Here is a 17,582-nt window from a genome sequence, read left to right as displayed (position 1 = left end):
CAGAAAATCTTTACAAAGGCTCTGGCTCCAGTGACCCCGTGACTGCTGGGTGGAGTATTATCTATCTCAGTAGGAACAAAGTCCAAGGCAAGTTTCACATTAAATAAACAGAAGGCCAGAGGCTGGCCCTGAGCAGAAATTGCATTTGGGAGGGTTCATACCTGGCAGGTCTCACCTTTGTGCTGCTCGTTCTTTCTGGGTGCTCTTAAAAGCTGCATCTGCTCCCTTCTTGGTACTAAATGCCCGGGTCTGCAGGAAATCCTGCTGGATTTTGGGGGACTTTCCTTCCCAGCTGGAGCATGTTTAAGAGCACAACCACCGAGCTCAGGAACCAGAGGAAGGTGGGGGGGAGAGACTTGGTGCACTGCTCTTGTGCAACGCCGTTGGGCCAGCTGTGGGCCCTTTGGCCAGTCCCAGACTTGTCCCATACATTGCAGGTTCAAGGAGGCACAAGCTCGGCGGCGGCGGCTTTTCCTGCTCAGCCTTGGTCGCCACCTTGCAGAGGGGGGTGTTTGTGTGAATCACACCCAGCAGCCAGCCCGGTAGGGTGGCGGCTGCCGCCCAAGCAAGCAGTGCTGCCGAATCGTGCTGACCTCGGGGGTGACGGGCCGCCCCCCCGCCAAGTGGCAGAGCCACCTGTGGAGTCCGGGCGCCCGCCTCCTCCTGTCCTGGCCCGGGGCTTCTAGGGGCTCCCCCCCCCCGCTGCCTGCAGCTTCGCTGCGCGGAAGGCAAACTCCTCCTCCTCCCCCCTCCCCCCCCGGAATCGCAACCCATGCTTGCGCAACCCTGGAGCGCGGCAGCAGCAGCCCATAGAAAGCGCCGCTGTTCGGCGCCGAAGCCCAGCCCAGGACGCGGCGACGGGGCGGGCGGCGCTCCTCCGTCCCCTCGGCGGGCCGAGCGAGCAGCCAACCAGATGGGGCGAGCGCGGCGCTGAGGCCGGAGCCCAGCTCGCCAGACAAAGGCGGCGGCGGCGGCACCCGCGCTCCTCCGGCCATGGCAGTGGCCGGGTGGCGGCCGCAGCAGCAGCCCCAGCCAGGGGCGCGCGGCGCGTAGGGGCGAGCCGGGCCGGGGGTCGGCCAGGGCCGAGCGGAGCGCGGACGGAGATTCGTCGTGCGGCCGGCGGCGGACCGAGAGAACGCAGCGCCCAGCATGGGAGGCTGCTGGCGCTGGTCGCTGGCGGTGCTGCTGCTGCCGCTGGTGCTGCTGCGGGGGGCGTCGGCGGAGCGAGCCCCGGACGAGGTGGACGCCGAGGTAGGGCGCCTCTCTGCCTCCCCGCCCGGCTCTGGAGACCGGCGCCGCGCTGCACACTCCGCCCGGGAAGGAGCCCTTTCCCGGCGGCTCCCCACACAAGCGGGCAGAGGGCTGGGGCGGGGCGGCCCGCCACTGTGCTTGGAGCGGGGCCCGGAGGAGGCGGCGGCGGCGGCGAGGGAGCCGCTGCGGGCCCGCCTTGGCCACCTGCTCCGGCGGCCGTCGCTCTCAGCCCTGGGCAGGTGCCGCCGGGCGGGCTCCCGGGAGCCGGAAGGCGAAGAGGCGCCTCCGGCGGCTAGTCCGGTCCCAACCCCGCCGTGGGCGGCCCAGAGTCCGCGGGCGCGTCGCTGCTGGAGAGACGCTCCCTTCCTCGCCCAGCCGCCGGCTCTGGAGGCGGGGCGCGGGCGGGGGCTGGATCCGGCGGCGGGAGGGGGCGACACGCAACAACGACCCCCCCCCGCCGGCTTCCCGAGCAGCAGGAGCGCGAGCCAGCTTTGCCCCGCGCCGCGCTCTCTAGCTGGGGGGGGGGGTCCCTGGGAAGGCGCGCGGGGCTGCTGCCTGGCCCCCATGCAAAGCCCCGGGACAGGGTGCAGAGTCCCCCCCCCCGGGTGTTGGGTTCTCCTTCAGGTGCCGGGGGGGGGCGGCGCCTCCTTGCCTTTGTGCCTGATGTGGCTGCTGCCTGCAGCATCCGGAGGGGCGACGCGGGGGGGGGGGGGCGTGGTGGCGGCGGCGGCAGCCTTCTGCTGCTTCTTCCCCTCTGGATGCTGCTGCTGCTGTTGCAAAAGAGGATGACAACGGCGTAGAGCTGCCTTTTGTGCTGCCCCTTGGTCCACCTAGCTCAGCATTGCCTGCACTGGCTGGCAGCCTCTCTCCAGCCTCTGGAGCTGCCAGGGACTGATCCTGGGTTGTTCCGCAAGCAAAGTGTCCTGTGCTCTGCTGCTCCTGAGCTGCAGTCTGCCCACTCAAGGGGCCTTAGGAGGATTTTTGACACAGCTGCAAGAAAGAGGTGAATTCCGCTCACTTCCCTCTCCCAACGCCCCCCAATGCTGCATCAAAGCGGCTGCTTTTCCGGGAGAAGAGCCACCCTCTGGAGCAAGGGGTGCCAGCCACGGAACCCCAGAGGCTGTTGGGCGACTGCTTCCATCATCCACAGTGGGCGTTGTGAATGATGGGAGTCGTAGTCTAACCGCATCTGGGGACCCAGGTTGGGAGCCTCCGCTCTGGAGCACGGAAGGAAGCAAGCTCCCTCTTGGATGGCTCGCTGCAGGAGCTCTTTCAAAGGAGAAGCCGCTTGTGGTGGCAGCTGGCAAAAGGCATCTGACCAAGAGGGCGCGAGTTCCTCGGCCTGGTGAGCGTTGCTTTGGGGTGGCCGTGACTGGCTGTCTTGCTTGCCTGGCCAGTGCGGGAAAGCCCAGGATATCTGAAGTGGGTCCCAGCCAGCCGGCCGGAGGACTTGGGATGCCTTCCTGGAAGGGGCGGGGCTGGGTGGGGTTGGCAGTGAGAGCCACCCCAGCTGGGGGCCCTCACCAGTTCCCTGCCACCTGGACCAATGCAGGGAGGACGGGCCTATCCGTGGCTCCTAGTCTGGGTGGCTACAGGCTGCCTCCAGCTTCAGAGGCAAGATGGCGCTGAATCCCAGTTGCAGGAGAGCCACAGCAGGAGGAAAGGTGTGCCCTCCCCTCTTGCCTGTGGGCTTCTCAGGGGGGCTATCGAGCGGGCCACTGTGGGAACCTGGATGCTGGACTAACTAGGCCTTGAGCCCGATCCAGCGGGGCTGTTCTTACCTTCAGTGCTGTTGGTTAGAACCCTAACTGCGGTTGGCAGCTGGTACCATTGAAAAGACAGGGACCTCCTCCCAGGGAAGCATGTGTGAGGAGGAAAGCATCAGGGCAAACAGAACTCGAGAGCCAGCATGGTGCAGTGGTTAGAGTATGGGACTAGGACTGCGGAGACCTGAGTTCAAATCTCCACTCAGCCAAAACACTCATTGGGTGACTCTGGGCCAGTCACTTCTGTCTCAACCTAACCTACCTAACAAAGTTGTTGTGAGGATAAACATAACCATGTACACTGCTCTGGGCTCCTTGGAGGAAGAGTGGGATATAGATAAGTAAATGAACTAGCTCAGTTGGGGTCTTAATTAATAGCAGCCCCTTCCACATCTTCTACATTGCTCTTTAAACAAGTAGTTTCTTGAGTGTGTGTGCGTTTGCCTGGTTTACACAATCGTTCGAACCTAGGTTTAATGTGAGTTACCAATATTAGTGTGGTTGTATGAATTCATGCCAAGGCAGAAGTTTCAGATCCATCTCTGGCCACCAGCCGCCAGAGTTATTACACACAATCATGCTAATGTCAGTAACCCACATTAAAACTTGGTTTGGACATCTGTGTGGACCAGGCCAGTGTCTGGGATTCTTAAAATGAAATGCACAATCAGGAGGGGTCCATCTTGCTAAGTTACAGCCTAACTATTGGCACCAGAGTGGATAAGCACTTGTGCCTTTACATTTTTAAAAAATATGTGTTCGAGTTGGTTGGTTTTTTAAATCAAATCCTATATTGCTTCAAAAAGCTGCAGAACCTCTTTGACCAGAAATGACAGTGGGGTTAAGGCTGCAGTCCTGAACACACTTGCTGATGAACTGCCAATATAGTCTGTTGAACACGGTGGGGTTTACTTCTGAGTAAACCTCCACAGTACTGTGCTGCACAGCAGTGAGTGTGCTCCCCGCCAGGAGGCAATACCTCTGTTATATCACCACCAGTTCTCTGAAAAATGAGGATCTGTCTCCAGCCAAAGATTCTGCATCCAGAATTATGTGGGGCAGCTGTTTATCATGGTCCCATTTGAGTGCAGGCTCTTGCAGCCGACAGAGTATCTCGTGGAAGAATGAATTTGATAAGGGCTCAAATGTTTCATCATGTAATATCTTGACTGCCAGACCGTGATTCTTCCCCTCTCTGCATTTTCACTCTTTTTAACCTCTATTAGAGGTTACCTCCTAATATGGTTGCCTGTTATTAAGGGGAGAGGTGATAGTTGATAGTTCGGGTTCAAACCCTGGCACCATCTCCAGGTAGGGCTGGGAAAAGCTCCTGCTTGAAACCCTGGAGAGCTGATGCCGGTCAGTGTCAACAATATTGAACTTGATAGTTGAATATTGAGTAGTTGAATTGTCTGGAGGACTCCTCTCTCAGTAGAGCACAGTGAATGCAGAAGCTCCATTCTTGCCAGCATCAGGGGTGGGAGGGAGGGAGAGATCCTTCTCTGACCTAGAGAGCCTTTGCCAGTCGGTCCAGAGCAGGGGTTCCCAGATGTTGCTGGACTACAACTCCCATCATCCCCAGCCACAGTGGCGATTCGCCATGATGGGTTGTAGTCAACAACATCTGCGGGCCCAAGACTGAGAACCTTTGGTCTGGTCTGGTTAGTACTAACCTATATGGATTCATGGTCTGAATGAGTAGAAAGCAACTTCCTGGGTCCCCGATTAAAAAAGGGTTTAGAGAGAGCTGTAGTATTGTATTTACCTGAATCCTAGGTTTCCCTCCCCCCCTCCAGTTCTTTGCTTTTAGAAAGGGAGGGAGGGTGTGCGTCTTAATACCTCTTCCTCTTGGGTAAATACAGCTAAAACCTGGATCTAATCTGTATTTTTTAAGGGGGTCGTGTTACATCCAGAGCCGCCTTCTATTTGGGTAAATACAGATCAGCGTTTTTGCACTGGATGAAGGCGGGGGGGCGGCTGCTGCTGCTGCTTCCTGCCTGCTGTGGGGTGCAGCTGACCCCTCCCGCTCCTTCTTGTCCCCCCTGTCTCTGCATGTGCTGCTGCCGCCGCCGCGGCTTCCCTGGCAGGCCTGGCTGCAGTCCTATGGCTACCTCTCCCAGTCCAGCCGCCAGATGTCGACTCTGCGCTCGGCTCAGCTCTTCTCCGCGGCCGTCTCGGAGATGCAGAGTTTCTATGGCATCACAGTCACAGGCGTCCTGGATGAAGAGACCAAAGCGTAAGTTCTCCCCTGGGCAACAGGTGGGGCTGCCGTGGCTCAAGCACGTGGTCAAGGCAGTGGTGGCCGCAGCAGCAGCACTTCTCTGTTTGGGGAGTGCTGAGGGACAGTAAGGGAAGTAAGGGACAGTCTATAGAATTGGTCTCTAGGGATTTATTCGGTCTGCAGTTGCCTTTCTGCCCACTAGACTCCGTGTTCCGATTTGCAGCCAGCCCCCCCCAGCCCCCTCACCTTGGCTGGGAGGTGTCTGCCCTTGGCAGAGAGTCAGACCCCAACCTATTGCCCCCTTCCTCCGTGCTGGCAGGTGCCCTCTTCCCCGGCAGCCTTTGGGTCTCCCTGGCTGGCTCTCCCGTCCTGCCCTCTGCTCCTGTCCAGTTGTGCCCTGTCCCACTTCCAGCCTCGTCCCTTAGGGCTGCCTTTCCCTGAACAGGATGCGGCCGGCTCTTCTCGGCTTCCCCCCAGCAGCCCTTTAGAAGCAGCTTTTGGATGCTAAGTGCCAGCAGCCTGGCTCTGTTCCCAAAGGACAGGCTGGCGGCCGCAGGGCCCTCTCTGCCCTCCCCCTGCCTGGTGTGTCCACTCACACTCCCTTACGACTCGCAGGTGGATGAAGCGGCCTCGCTGCGGAGTGCCCGATAAGATTGGCACTCAGGTCAAAGCCAACATGCGGCGGAAACGGTACGCGCTGACTGGGCGGAAGTGGAGTCAGACTCACCTGAGCTTCAGGTATGTTGTGCTGCTACCAAGCCTCGGAGAGAGATGGTCTGGCAACGGAGCGTCCAGGGGCCGGGCTGGGAAATGCAGCCCAGCATCGCACACTTCCCAGTTTTGCGCTCAACTGTGGACATGATGCAATTGATACAAATGTGGTTTGGTATTTCAGATGTATGTTTTGGTTGCAGCTTGAGGTGTCTCTCCCCCCCCCCCCGAGAATACTTTGGCAAAGATGGAGTGGCACAGGACAAGCGTTAGGGGGGCAAAGTGGAAGGGGGTCAGGGCAACGAGGAGGAGCCCTGCTGAGGACGTTCACCACTTCGGCAAAGGGTGCTTCTGTGCTTGCACGCTCCTTTTCTGTAGCCTTGAGGGCTGGGCACTTCCTGGAAGAACTGGCATCTCAAGTTAGTCTCAGAAGTTCTACTGTGCTCATAGGGACATCGGAAGCTGCCATATACCGAGTCAGACCCTTGGTCTATCTAGCTCAGGATTGTCTTCACAGACTGGCAGCGGCTTCTCCAAGGTTGCAGGCAGGAATCTCTCTCAGCCCTATCTTGGAGATTCTGCTGCCAGGGAGGGAACTGGGAACCTTCTTCAGCTCTTCCCAGAACGGCTTCATCCCCTGAGGGGAATATCTTGCAGTGCTCACACATGCAGTCTCCCATTCATATGCAACCAGGGCAGACCCTGCTTAGCTAAGGGGACAAGTCGTGCTTGCTACCACAAGACCAGCTCTCCTGTGCAGTACACTTGTGTTGAATGCAACGGTGAATTTCAGCACATTTGCCTTTCTTTTGCACCCGACTTCCAAAGCCATTTGGCTGCTGAGGCACCAGGAGCTGAAAGGCATGTGGCATTCCGGGGGGGGGGGGCATCCAGCCTTGCCGGGAGGAGCCCCTTTCTCCCCTTCCTTGGCACTAACAGCTCCCCTCGGTCCTTTTCTCCTTCTGCCTCCAGCATCCAAAACTACACGGAGAAGTTGGGGCGCTACCACTCCCATGACGCCATCCGCCAGGCGTTCCAGGTGTGGGGTCAGGCGACCCCGCTGGTCTTCCAGGAGATCCCGTATGACGAAATCGGGCAGAAGAGGAGGAAGGAAGCTGACATCATGGTCCTCTTTGCCTCGGGATTCCATGGGGACAGCTCCCCTTTTGACGGGGCCGGGGGCTTTCTGGCACATGCGTACTTCCCGGGTTCTGGCATGGGAGGAGATGCGCACTTTGACTTGGAAGAGCCGTGGACGCTTGAGAATGCAGATGTGTCTGGTAAGCAAGCGTCTTGGGACATGGGCAGGCGCTCTGTGTGTGTGCGTGTGTGTGCGTCCGTGCATGGAGGAGAGGTCGGCTACTAGTCGGAGGGCTGTAGGCCACCTCCAGCCTCAAAGGCAGGATACCTCTGAGTACCAGTTGCAGGGGCGTCACAGCAGGAGGGAGGGCAGGCCCCTTTCAACTCCTGCCTGTGGGCTTCCCAGGGGCATCTGGTGGGCCACTGTGCGAAACAGGATGCTGGACTAAATGGGCCTCCTTGGGCCTGATCCAGCAGGACTGTTCTGATGTTCTTATGCTGCTCCCAAAGGCAGCTTGCTGGGCGCAAAGGCAACTAATCTTGGCATCAGCCTGGAAAACCAGGTGGCTGCATTGAGTCCTACCTAACAGAGCACCATTAGTGGGGTTGGTAGAGAAGGCTCTTCCCAGTTAGACTGGCGAGCAGTTCTGGGTGCTTTCTTGTGCTTGAACAGTTCTGTGTAACATCTGGCTTGGTTGGCTCATCAGAGGCACTGGTGGTCCCTTTGACCCAGTGGCACCTAGACAATGGCCTGGTCCACCCACACTCGTTCAAATCGAGGTTTGCTGTGGGCTACCAACATTAGTGTGATTATGTGAACCCACACCAAGGTGAGAATCTCCGATTCCATAAGCCACCTTGGCATGGGTTCACACAATCACACTAATGTTGGTAACCCACAGTAAACCTAGATTTGAATGAGTGTGTGTGTGTGTGTGTGTGTGTGTGTGTGTGTGTGTGTGTGTACCAGGCCCATGGATGTGAATGGCTGAACGCCATTGTGGCTGGAGCTGATGGGAGTCGCAGTCGAGCCACATCAGGGGACTCAGGTTTGACACCCCCTGCTGCAAGGCGCTAGAAGAGGACGGTTCTCTCCATAGGGCATAGCTCAGTGAGGAGCCGCTCACGCCTCTCCCCGCATCTGGTTCTGCAAGTGTTGAGCGGTAGGTCCCACAGGAGGCCTCGGGCTCCCGCTCCATGGACAGTGTGGCGGTGGGGGGCGGTCCCCCTGAGGGCACCCCCAGCATCCTTGTCTGTTGCCCACAGGGAACAACCTCTTCCTGGTGGCCATCCATGAGCTGGGCCACTCCCTGGGCCTGGAGCATTCCAGCAACCCCACTGCTATCATGGCTCCTTTCTACCAGTGGATGGACACGGAGAACTTCCAGTTGCCGGAAGACGATCTTCGGGGCATCCAGCAGCTGTATGGTGAGTGCCGGGGGGGGGGCGCTGGGAGGGGCTCTGGGAGGGATTAGTCGTCCAACAACATCTGGGGACCCCTGGCTGAGAGCCCCTCGGTTAAAACAAAGGGTTAGGGTTCTTCAACCAGACACATTGGGAGCCTAGGGAGCTGCCATTTCCTGAGACAGACATTTGGTCCATCTCGCTCAGATCTGTTTACCTTTGACTGGCAGTGGCTTTTCGGGGCTTCAGGCAGGAATTTTTCTTAGCCATACCTGGGGATGCTTCCTGGGATTAAACTTGGGACCTTCAGTACACTAAGCATGACTCCATCCCATACTTTGATGGCCCTTCTGGTCAGACATCATGGACCAGGTAGTAAGGAGGAACATAGGAAGCTGCCTTCTACTGAGTCAGACCCTTGGTCCATCTAGTTCAGTATTGTCTTCACAGACTGGCAGCGGCTTCTCCAAGGCTGCAGGCAGGAATCTCTCTCAGCCCTAGCTTGGAGATGCTGCCAGGGAGGGAACCTGGAACCTAGATGCTCTTCCCAGAGCAGCTCCTTCCCCTGAGGCGGAGTTTCTTCCAGTGCTCACACTTCTAGTCTCCCTTTCGTATGCAACCAGGGTAGACCCTGCTTAGCAAAGGGGACAAGTCCTGCTGGCTACCTCAAGACCAGCTCTCCTCCCATTTGGAGATTGTGGTGTTATCCTTTTGCACTCTTGCATTCATTTTCATTTGAGTGCCATGGCTCTGGCATGGTTTCTTGAAATTCCCTTGGTTTCCTGAAATAAATATGAGAAGTACTATCTTCCAATTGTGGTGAGTTTGGCCTCTCTGCTTTGCCCACTCCCACTAATGCTACTGAGAGGTTTGAATTGTCCCTTAATGGGAGGATCCTTCGGTAAGCTTTTGGACTCCCCACGGTTCCTATGGCTGCTTTTGGTGCATTGGGGGGGGGGTTCTTGGGCATGAGCAGGCATTCCAAGAGGCCTGTGCCTGCAGCCGCTTGCCTTGGGGGCACCCCTGCAGCCCCCACTTGGAGCCTGAGGAGGGCCTCCCATTCCTTCACGGAGGGACGGAGGTCTCCTGTGGCAGCCTCTTTCTCTTCCAGGCAGCCCTCCTCACACTGTGAGGCAGCTGCCGCTACAGCGACCTGCACCTGGAGCTCAGGCAAATGCCTCTTGATGGGCAGATGACATTGACAGCAGCTCCGAGCACCAGGTTCTGCAGGAGACGGCCCCTGGTTTCTCTCGTGGCTTATCCCCTGGTCCTTTCTTTCTCAGGTACCCCGGGGAAGCTGCCTCAGCCCACCAAGCCCTTCCCGACCGTGGGGCCCAGGAAACCAGACCGCAGGCCCCCCAGGCCCCCGCCTCCCGGCAAGCCCAACCAGCCCCCCAGGCCGGGGAACCCTGACCAGTACGAACCCAACATCTGTGATGGGGACTTTGACACAGTGACCATGCTGCGTGGAGAGATGTTTGTGTTCAAGGTAGGTGGCTCCCTGTGTCCCGCTTCTGTGGCTTCTAGCTGAGCCCTGAATTGGGGCATCCTGGCACCATCAGGGCAACTCTGCGGTTCCTGTGCCCTGAATTCCAGACTGGAGGCCTTGAAGAAGAACCTGGGAAAATGCCACTTGGGGACAGGGAGCCGCCTTCCTATTTGTAGACATAAACCCTTTGGAGGGCTCTGGTTGAAAAGCAGCCGGTTAGGAGCCGGAGTCAAGAGGCCTGTCCTTCCTCTTCCTCTCGTTCAAGGGGCTCTGGTTCTGGCGGGTTCGCCATAACCGGGTGCTGGACAACTACCCGATGCCCATTGGGCACTTCTGGAGGGGCCTCCCAGGGAACATCGATGCCGCCTACGAGAGGCAGGACGGGCGCTTTGTGTTCTTCAGAGGTGAGTGGCTTTGGGCGGCTTCTCCAAGGTTTCAGCCAAGGGGTCTTTCCCAGCCTTCTAGGGAGACGCTGCTAGGGAGCGAACCTGGGACCTTCTTCATGCAGGTCCTAGAGTGGATCAGTGTCCAGACATCCTAACATGTATGACAGAGAACGCCCACTGGAACCCACTGCTTCTTTCCAAATAGCCAAGGGCCATCCAGAAATTCCATGCATTCTTATGGCCACTTGGAAAGAACAGTGCATTTGTATGGGCATCCCCTGACATTCACTTTAGATTATTCCCTAGAGTCTCCATGATCAGATGCATGGTGTCCGGCTAGTGGACGAGGAACAGAGGAGGCTGCCTTCTACCAAGTCAGACCCTTGGTCTGTCTAGCTCAGTAGAGTCCACCACACTGACTGGCAGGGGCTCTCCAGGGTTTCAGCCAAGGGGTCTTCCCCAGCCCTACTTGGAGACGCTGCCAGGGGTTGAAGCTGGGACCTTCTGCATGCAAGCAGAGGCTCTTCCACTGAGCTACAGCCCCCTCCCCAGCCTGCCTCAGGACACCTCTTGGTTCTTGAGGTGGGGAAGAAGAGCCTAATGGATGCTGGGCCGGCATCCTGACACATCCTGACACAAGGCCCAGGGAGTCCAAGAGTGTTGACTTGCACACACCTGTGAACTGGCTTCCCTTGTGTGTCCTCCTTTCTCTAGGCGACCAGTACTGGCTTTTCCGGGAGGCAAACCTAGAACCGGGATACCCGCAGCCTCTGACCAGCTATGGACTAGGCATCCCTTACGACAAGGTGGACACGGCCATTTGGTGGGAGCCCACAGGGCACACCTTCTTCTTCAGAGGGGACAGGTGGGTAGTTGGACAGCAAGAGTCGAGGGGATTCGTAGTGGCTGGCCGGTCCGGAGAGCCCCCCCCCGCCCCCTGGTCGTCAAGGCTTCTGGGAATAGAAGCAGAGAGGTGGGCAGTGCCTCTAAAAGGGTCCCTTGGGCAGCAACGGAGCTTATTCCGACGGCATACTTGGCTGTTCTCCCATCCCTCTGCTTCGACCATCACACCTCTCTTTGCAGCAAACAAGAATGCTAGAAAAACTCGAAAGCAGAGCATTGCAAGAGGGCCTGCAGATAGGCCTGGGACCAGAGTGAGGAGGCTGCTGGGTGGACCCAAGGGAGCCTGTCGCAGAGGAGCCTGAAAGAGGAGCGGAGTCTCTCTCTCTCTCTCGCTCGCTCAGCATCTGGATCCTGAGGCTGCTTTGGCCGGGCCAGGGGGAGTTCTGTCTCAGAGGCTAAGCAGCTTTGAGCCTGGGCAAGAGATCACCTGAGCCGGGGGTGGGGGCATAAAATAGCTCCTCCCATGACTGACACAGAGCTCTGTTCTGTGGCCTGACCCCGCCCCCCTTGGGGTCTCCTCCGTGTTCAGAAGTCGCCTGCCTTTGGATTCCCACTGGCGGGAGGGGGCTGTGTCGCCGCCATCTCCTGCTTGTGGCCTTCCCAGAGTCATCTGGTTGCTCACTGCAGGAAACGGACTGATCAGGGGCTTGACCCAGCCCGGCTTCCCTGAGGTGCTGTAAGGCGTGTCTGCTCTTGCCTAGGTATTGGCGCTTTAATGAGGAGAGCCAGAGGGCGGATGCCGGCTACCCACGGAAAATCGGGGTGTGGGCCGGCGTCCCCTCCACCCCCAAGGGAGCCTTTCTCAGCCCTGATGCAAGTGAGTGGAGAACCAGAGAGCACCGACGGCCAACCTGCAGGTGTAAAAGGACCGCTGGGTAGGGGGGTGAGGGGCAAGCAGCGGAAGGTGCCCAAAAAACTGAGGCCAGATATGTGCTGAAATGCCGTGGAAGCCAGACTGGATGCTGGACCCTCAGAGGAGAGAGGAGGAAAAGGGAGCGAAGCAGATGCTTCCGTCTTTACTGGGGGAGATGTTCGAGACCTGCTTGCACCCTGAACTGCGGTGTTTCCTCGGGGTGGACGTGTGGCTCAGGGGCGTAGCAAGCTTGGAGGGGGCCCAGAGACAAGATTTTAAAATGGGCCCCTCGCTGATACACACACACTTCACAATATATAGTGCACTCACACTCACATCCCCATCACGAATACGGTGAATATCTAGTTCACATTGAATCTGGTTTTTTTTTACTCTCTGCTCCTGCCGATCTCCAAGAGACTCGACATAATTCATAGGGGGTGCAACGCAGGTGGGTGGGGAGTCATGTGATGTGCCTCTGGGGGGCCCCTTGAGGCAGTGGGGCCCCAAGACGACTGCCTCCCCTTGCCTAGTGGTAGTTACGCCCCTGGTGTGGCTCTAAAGAGCAATGTCCAATTGAGCTGACGCAAGAGACACTTTTAGGAGTGAATGGAGCACTCCCAGTGGCCGAGGGTGGATCAGGGCCAGCCCTCTCATGAAGTGGTCTTCCCTGAGAAGCAGGTCATGAAGGGCAGCGTGGAGGTGGGAGGGGTCTGGAGCCCCCCTGCTGCTCACCTGGGGAGCACAGGCAGCATTTTGGACCAGGGGTGGGTGGGTTCTGCCCCCTTTTCAAGGCCAGCCCACTGCAGAGTGGACTACAGTAGTCCAGCCTGGACGGGAGGAGGGCTTGCATAACGGTGATCATGGCAGACCCCTCTAGGAAGGGCTGCAGCCGGCAAGCCAGGAGAAGCTGGGAGTCCAGGCGCTCCGTCACTGCTGCAAGCTGCACCAGGATGCGTGCAGCCAGGGCTGGGAGGAGGAGGAGGAGGAGGAGGCTCTGTCAGCTGCTGGGGGCAAAAATGGGCTGTGGGAGCAGAACCCCGGGGGTCTTAATTAACGGAGTCCACCTGTTGCTGTTTCCCAGCCTACACCTATTTCTACAAAGGCGCGCTGTATTGGAAGTTCAACAACGAGCAGCTGAAAACGGAGCCGGGCTACCCCAAGTCGATCCTGCGGGACTTCATGGGATGCCACAAGGAGGTGGCCCGGAATCCCGGCATTGGTCCCAAGAGGCCTAATCTAGGCAAGCCGACTGCAGCCTCCCGTCCGGACAGCACAGGGCAGGAGGAGGAGGAGGAAGACGTGCTGCAGGAGGAGGAGGAGGAGGAGGAGGAGGTCCATGTGGATGCTCGCCCGGGGGAGGGGGGCGAGGAGGATGCCGACTACAGGGGGGGCGGGGACAGCGGCAGGGACTCTGGCCGTGGCCGTGGCCGTGACGGCAGCAGCGATGCGGACATTGTGGTACACATCAACGACTACCCCCTGAGCATGAGCATCGCCATGGTGGCGGTGCTGCTGGTCCTGGTCCTCTGCATCCTGGGCCTCATCTACACCATCGTGCAGCTCCAGCGGAAGGGCCCTCCCCGCATGCTGCTCTACTGCAAGCGCTCCCTGCAGGAGTGGGTCTGAAGCCGGAGTGCCACCAGACTGGCACGCCTGATGCTCCGCTCTCACCCTGCCCTCTCCAAGCGGGTGGGCTGGCGAAGGGCACTGGAGCCCAGGGGAGCACTGCCTCCTGGGCTTGGGAGGAGGAGGAGGAGCCGCCGTGGGTCTCTGGGCCTGGCTCGCCGCTGCATCTCCCCAGTCCAAAGCAGACCATGTGGCTTCCTCCCGGGAGGGTTTTGTGCCCACACCTTTGTGCCTCAGGGAGGTCCAGGCTCTCCTCGGGCACCACGGAGGGCTGGTCTCTCACGTGCTGTGGACTCGGCCTGATCCTCTGGCAGAGTCCCCAGTTTGGGGGTGTGTGGCTTTCTCCAGCTGCTGGAGGTTAATCCTGTGGATCTTCTCCTCCATTCTGGGACTGGGTTCATGCAAGCCTAGGTCGGGGTCACCGTGCCAGGCCTGAAAACGGACTGGCCAGGATGGAGCTGCTTCACCGTTGGGGATCTGTGCCCTCTCTCTGCATGTGCTTTCCACACTGTGTCCTGGTGTCTGTCTGGTGCTGCCTGTCGCAGACTCGGCGGGGGGCTTTCTGGGCTCCAACCGCAACGTGCCGCCTCCCCCCTCCAAACCGGCACACAATGCAGAGGCTTGTTCCAGCCGCCGCCGTGGGTGGGGTGCCGTAGGCTCTGGATGCCATCTGTTCAGAAACTGGCATCCCAAAAAGCCTGACTTTCTTTTTGTTTAAGAACAAAACACCCCAGCCTCTTTGGCCGCAGAGCAAAATTTGGGAAATGTTTCTACTGTAGTTCCTGCTCCTGCTGAAATCTCTGAAGCCAGAAGGGCTCTTCAGAGGTGGGGGCCCTGCACAGCTCTCCGCCTCCCCTCCCTTCCCACCCTGTGTGACTGCTGACCCTCACTCCCCTCTCCCCACCTTCCCGATATCTGCCGGTTTCTGTCCCCCTGGTGCGGCATTCAGGGCCCCAGAGGCGGGGGGGGGCACTGCTGTGCACTCTGCCTGTGTGGGGGAGTGACTCTTCTTTGGTCCTGCCCTGCGTGGGGTGGTCCATCTGGCCAGGGCCCTGGTGGTGGCCAGAGGGAGATGGCCAGTGGCCGCCTCTTAGGAGCCTGTCCCTGGAGTTGCTTGCCGTCTGTGCCAGTGGCCAGACATTGCCAGGGGAGACTGGAGGGCCGAGGCTGCTTGTTGCTACTTGGGGCAGAGGAGAGGGGATTCCGCGCTCCGGAGGAGGAGGAGCCCGGCCTGGCTTGTGCCACATGTGGAGGGCGTGGCCATTGGGCCAGCCCCCTTCCTCTCCCACCGGTGATTCGCTCGACTGTGTCCGCCTCTCAGGGATGCCGTTTGTCAACCTGCCACCGCTGGGCCATCCACAGGCCACCTGTGTGTGCCATTCGCGCCACAAATGTGCATTCTCTGGCCATGGGGACTGCGCACGCGCATCTTCCCGAGAGTAGAGATGTGCTGTTCGAATTGCTGTCCACACTCTTGGGGCGCAGCTGGGAGGCTGCAGGCCCAGGGGAGGCCGAGAAGAACTGGGTGGGGCGCCTGTTGCTGCTCGGCCTCGTCCATTCCTGCGTGTTCACCCTTCTTCAGGGCCGGCTTGTAGCCCTCCTCTGTGTGGGCCACAGCAGCTGGGCCTGGGGGGCTGCCTGGCCTCCCAGTGTGGCTCCTCCCTTGCCCAGAACTCCCTCCTTGCAACAGCTGGATGGAGCAGCTGTATGCCAAACAGTGGCAGGAAAGGCCCAGGCTGCACGCTGTGGAATGCCTCCGGCCAGCCTTTTGGGGGTTGTGGCTGGTGTTTTGTTCTGGCGTGTGCTGAATTCGGCACCAAGGGGAACTGAATTCCGTCACTTGTATATATGTTGTGCAAAACGATTCTTTCTCCTCGTTTGATCACTTTATTCTGTTTCTGCTAATCCTGAAGAGGGTCCAGGAGCTAAGCCCCCGCCCTGCCCCCCCCCCCCCCCGCGCTGGAAATCTAATTCCGTTGTTTTCCGGGCTACACCGCTTGAACTTCACCGCCGTAACATCTTTGTGCTTGAAAATGGTGCCGCGTGGAGGACTGGCTCGGCCTGCGCATGGCCTTTTGTGGAGACCAGGAATAAAACAAATGTTCTCTCATGGCATAAATGTGGACTTTTGGAACTGGGCACCCTGGGAGTCACCTGTGAGTTTTGCTTTGTCCATAAATCATGTCTTCATCTCGCGTTGGGTGCCAAGACCATTGTGGAGACACAAGCTCCGTGGAAGGCGCCTTTGGCCGCTGTGAGTGGGGATGGCCATCGGGGGCTGCCCCCCTGCCCTAACCCCCTTTCACTGTCCAGCCTGCCTGTGCCTCTCTTTCCCTGCACAAGATGCTGCCATTGCCAAAGAAATCCACTTGACTGAGGTAGCAAAGGGTGCTGACTGGTGTCCATTTGACAGATCTGCATGGGTTCTGTTGAGCGCGGAATTGCGGCTTCTCTGGCACAGGACTTGGGCCTGAGAGAGGGTGGCAGCTGGTCGAAATCCTGCCGCTGGCTTCGGGCAGAGAACCGGGGGCTCTTTGGACTGGCGGCGGCTGCGTTCCCTGAGCAGCCCCTCCTCCGAGTCCCGCAATCCCGCCGGCCCTTGAGTGTAGCCTTGGAAGGCTCTCCCTCTGGCCCTCCCTCCCGCTTTCCACGGAGCAAAGGGGTTGAGATGGCCTCAGAATGTCTTGCTGGGGGAGCTTCTGAGGGTACCCCCAGTGCGCCTTCCACTCCGAGCCCCTCTTCCAGAGCCCCTCCTCACTGGCCAGTCCTCCCTTCTCTCGACCGGACAGCTGGGGCAAGCCTCGTGAGATCCCATCACAAGATCTTGCGAGAACTGGTCCCGATCCTGCGAGGCCTCGTCGTCTTTGAATGGCAAGGCCATGCTTCCCTGCCTGGGCCAGTGACAATGTCTCCTTGGAGGTGTTGGGTGTCTAGATGTCCTCCCACGCCCAACTGGGCCACCCTGGCAAGACGCGGGTGGGGGATTCCCCAACACGGACCCTGGAGGTTTTCTAATGTGCCCCACTGTCCTGACAGAGGGCCATGAAGGAGAGCCCCCCCCCTGCCCACTTCCCTGTCCTAAGCCCTCTTTCCACACTGGATTGATGCAGGGTAGGCAGGATGATGCAGAGTTCTAGCCTGAGCCCTGGGAAAAAAGGTCCTGGGGCAGAGGCTGCTGGGGGCCTGTGCTAGCCAAGTCGGGATCATTGGAGCCAAGCCTTCCCACGTGGCTTGGAGACCGGTCAGCTCTGGGCAGCAGGAAGGAGCAGCGAAGGAGAGAATCTCTGGCCCAAGGGCTCTGCATCCCCCAGCCGACCCCTGGAATGAGAGGGGGAGGGGCCTCCTGGTCGCAGGTGTGGTGGGTTCGGGCAGGTCCCGCCCCAGAACCACCTGTGCAATGGGAGGGGCACTCAGCCAGCGTGGCTTTGGCCGTTGTAGCTGGGGATGATGGGAGCTGTAGTCCAACCACCTCCAGAGACCCAAGCTTGGGGGCCCCTGCCCTAGAGCAAGCCAGGGGTTCCTGTTGTCCCCCACCTGAGCAAGACCCTCCAGGCTCTTCGACGTCAGCAGGCCTTGGCCCGGTTGCAGAGCAGCCGAGGTGTGTTGATCTTCTGCCCCCACAGAGCCCCTGTGTTTCCTCCTGGGGTGGGGGGCAAAGCAGGGCATGCATATTCTGGCCAGTTACCAAAGCAACGGCTCCCGCCTCCGCGCTGCAGTCCCATCTGGCTGACTCTTGCCTTTGTCTCCAGTTGTGAGTATTGTCGATGCCGGTCGTGTCCTGTTGCCCCACAATGATGCCTGCCAAGGCAGCTGCGAGTGGCTGCTTCTTTTCCGTCTGCCTTGAGAACAGGCGTCCTTCTGTGGCCCTGCCTGCCGCCCTTCACCCCAA

The 17,582-nt window shown here is 59.1% G+C and overlaps 1 protein-coding gene across 3 annotated transcripts; it reads left to right on the top strand.

Moving 5' to 3' along the window:
- Positions 1-823: 823 nt before the first annotated feature.
- On the top strand, positions 824-15,832 carry MMP15 (matrix metallopeptidase 15). 3 transcript variants are annotated; one of them, XM_053271376.1, is made up of 11 exons: positions 824-1,251; positions 5,105-5,253; positions 5,854-5,976; positions 6,922-7,229; positions 8,130-8,192; positions 8,296-8,457; positions 9,717-9,922; positions 10,188-10,326; positions 11,023-11,173; positions 11,913-12,028; positions 13,149-15,832. In XM_053271376.1, the coding sequence occupies exons 1-11, from the start codon at positions 1,150-1,152 to the stop codon at positions 13,691-13,693; spliced, it is 2,064 nt and encodes a 687-aa protein (XP_053127351.1). In that variant the 5' UTR covers positions 824-1,149; the 3' UTR covers positions 13,694-15,832. The 3 variants fall into 3 exon arrangements, with proteins under 3 accessions (XP_053127351.1, XP_053127353.1, XP_053127354.1); XM_053271379.1 differs by lacking the exon at positions 824-1,251 and adding an exon at positions 2,018-2,254; XM_053271378.1 differs by lacking the exon at positions 8,130-8,192 and having other exon boundaries at positions 826-1,251.
- The last annotated feature ends 1,750 nt before the right edge of the window (positions 15,833-17,582 follow it).

This window comes from Hemicordylus capensis, chromosome 9 (genome assembly GCF_027244095.1).
Source record: "Hemicordylus capensis ecotype Gifberg chromosome 9, rHemCap1.1.pri, whole genome shotgun sequence".
Taxonomy (NCBI): domain Eukaryota; kingdom Metazoa; phylum Chordata; class Lepidosauria; order Squamata; family Cordylidae; genus Hemicordylus; species Hemicordylus capensis.
Note: the sequence above shows the minus strand (reverse complement) of the source record. Positions and strands in the feature narration are given on the sequence as shown.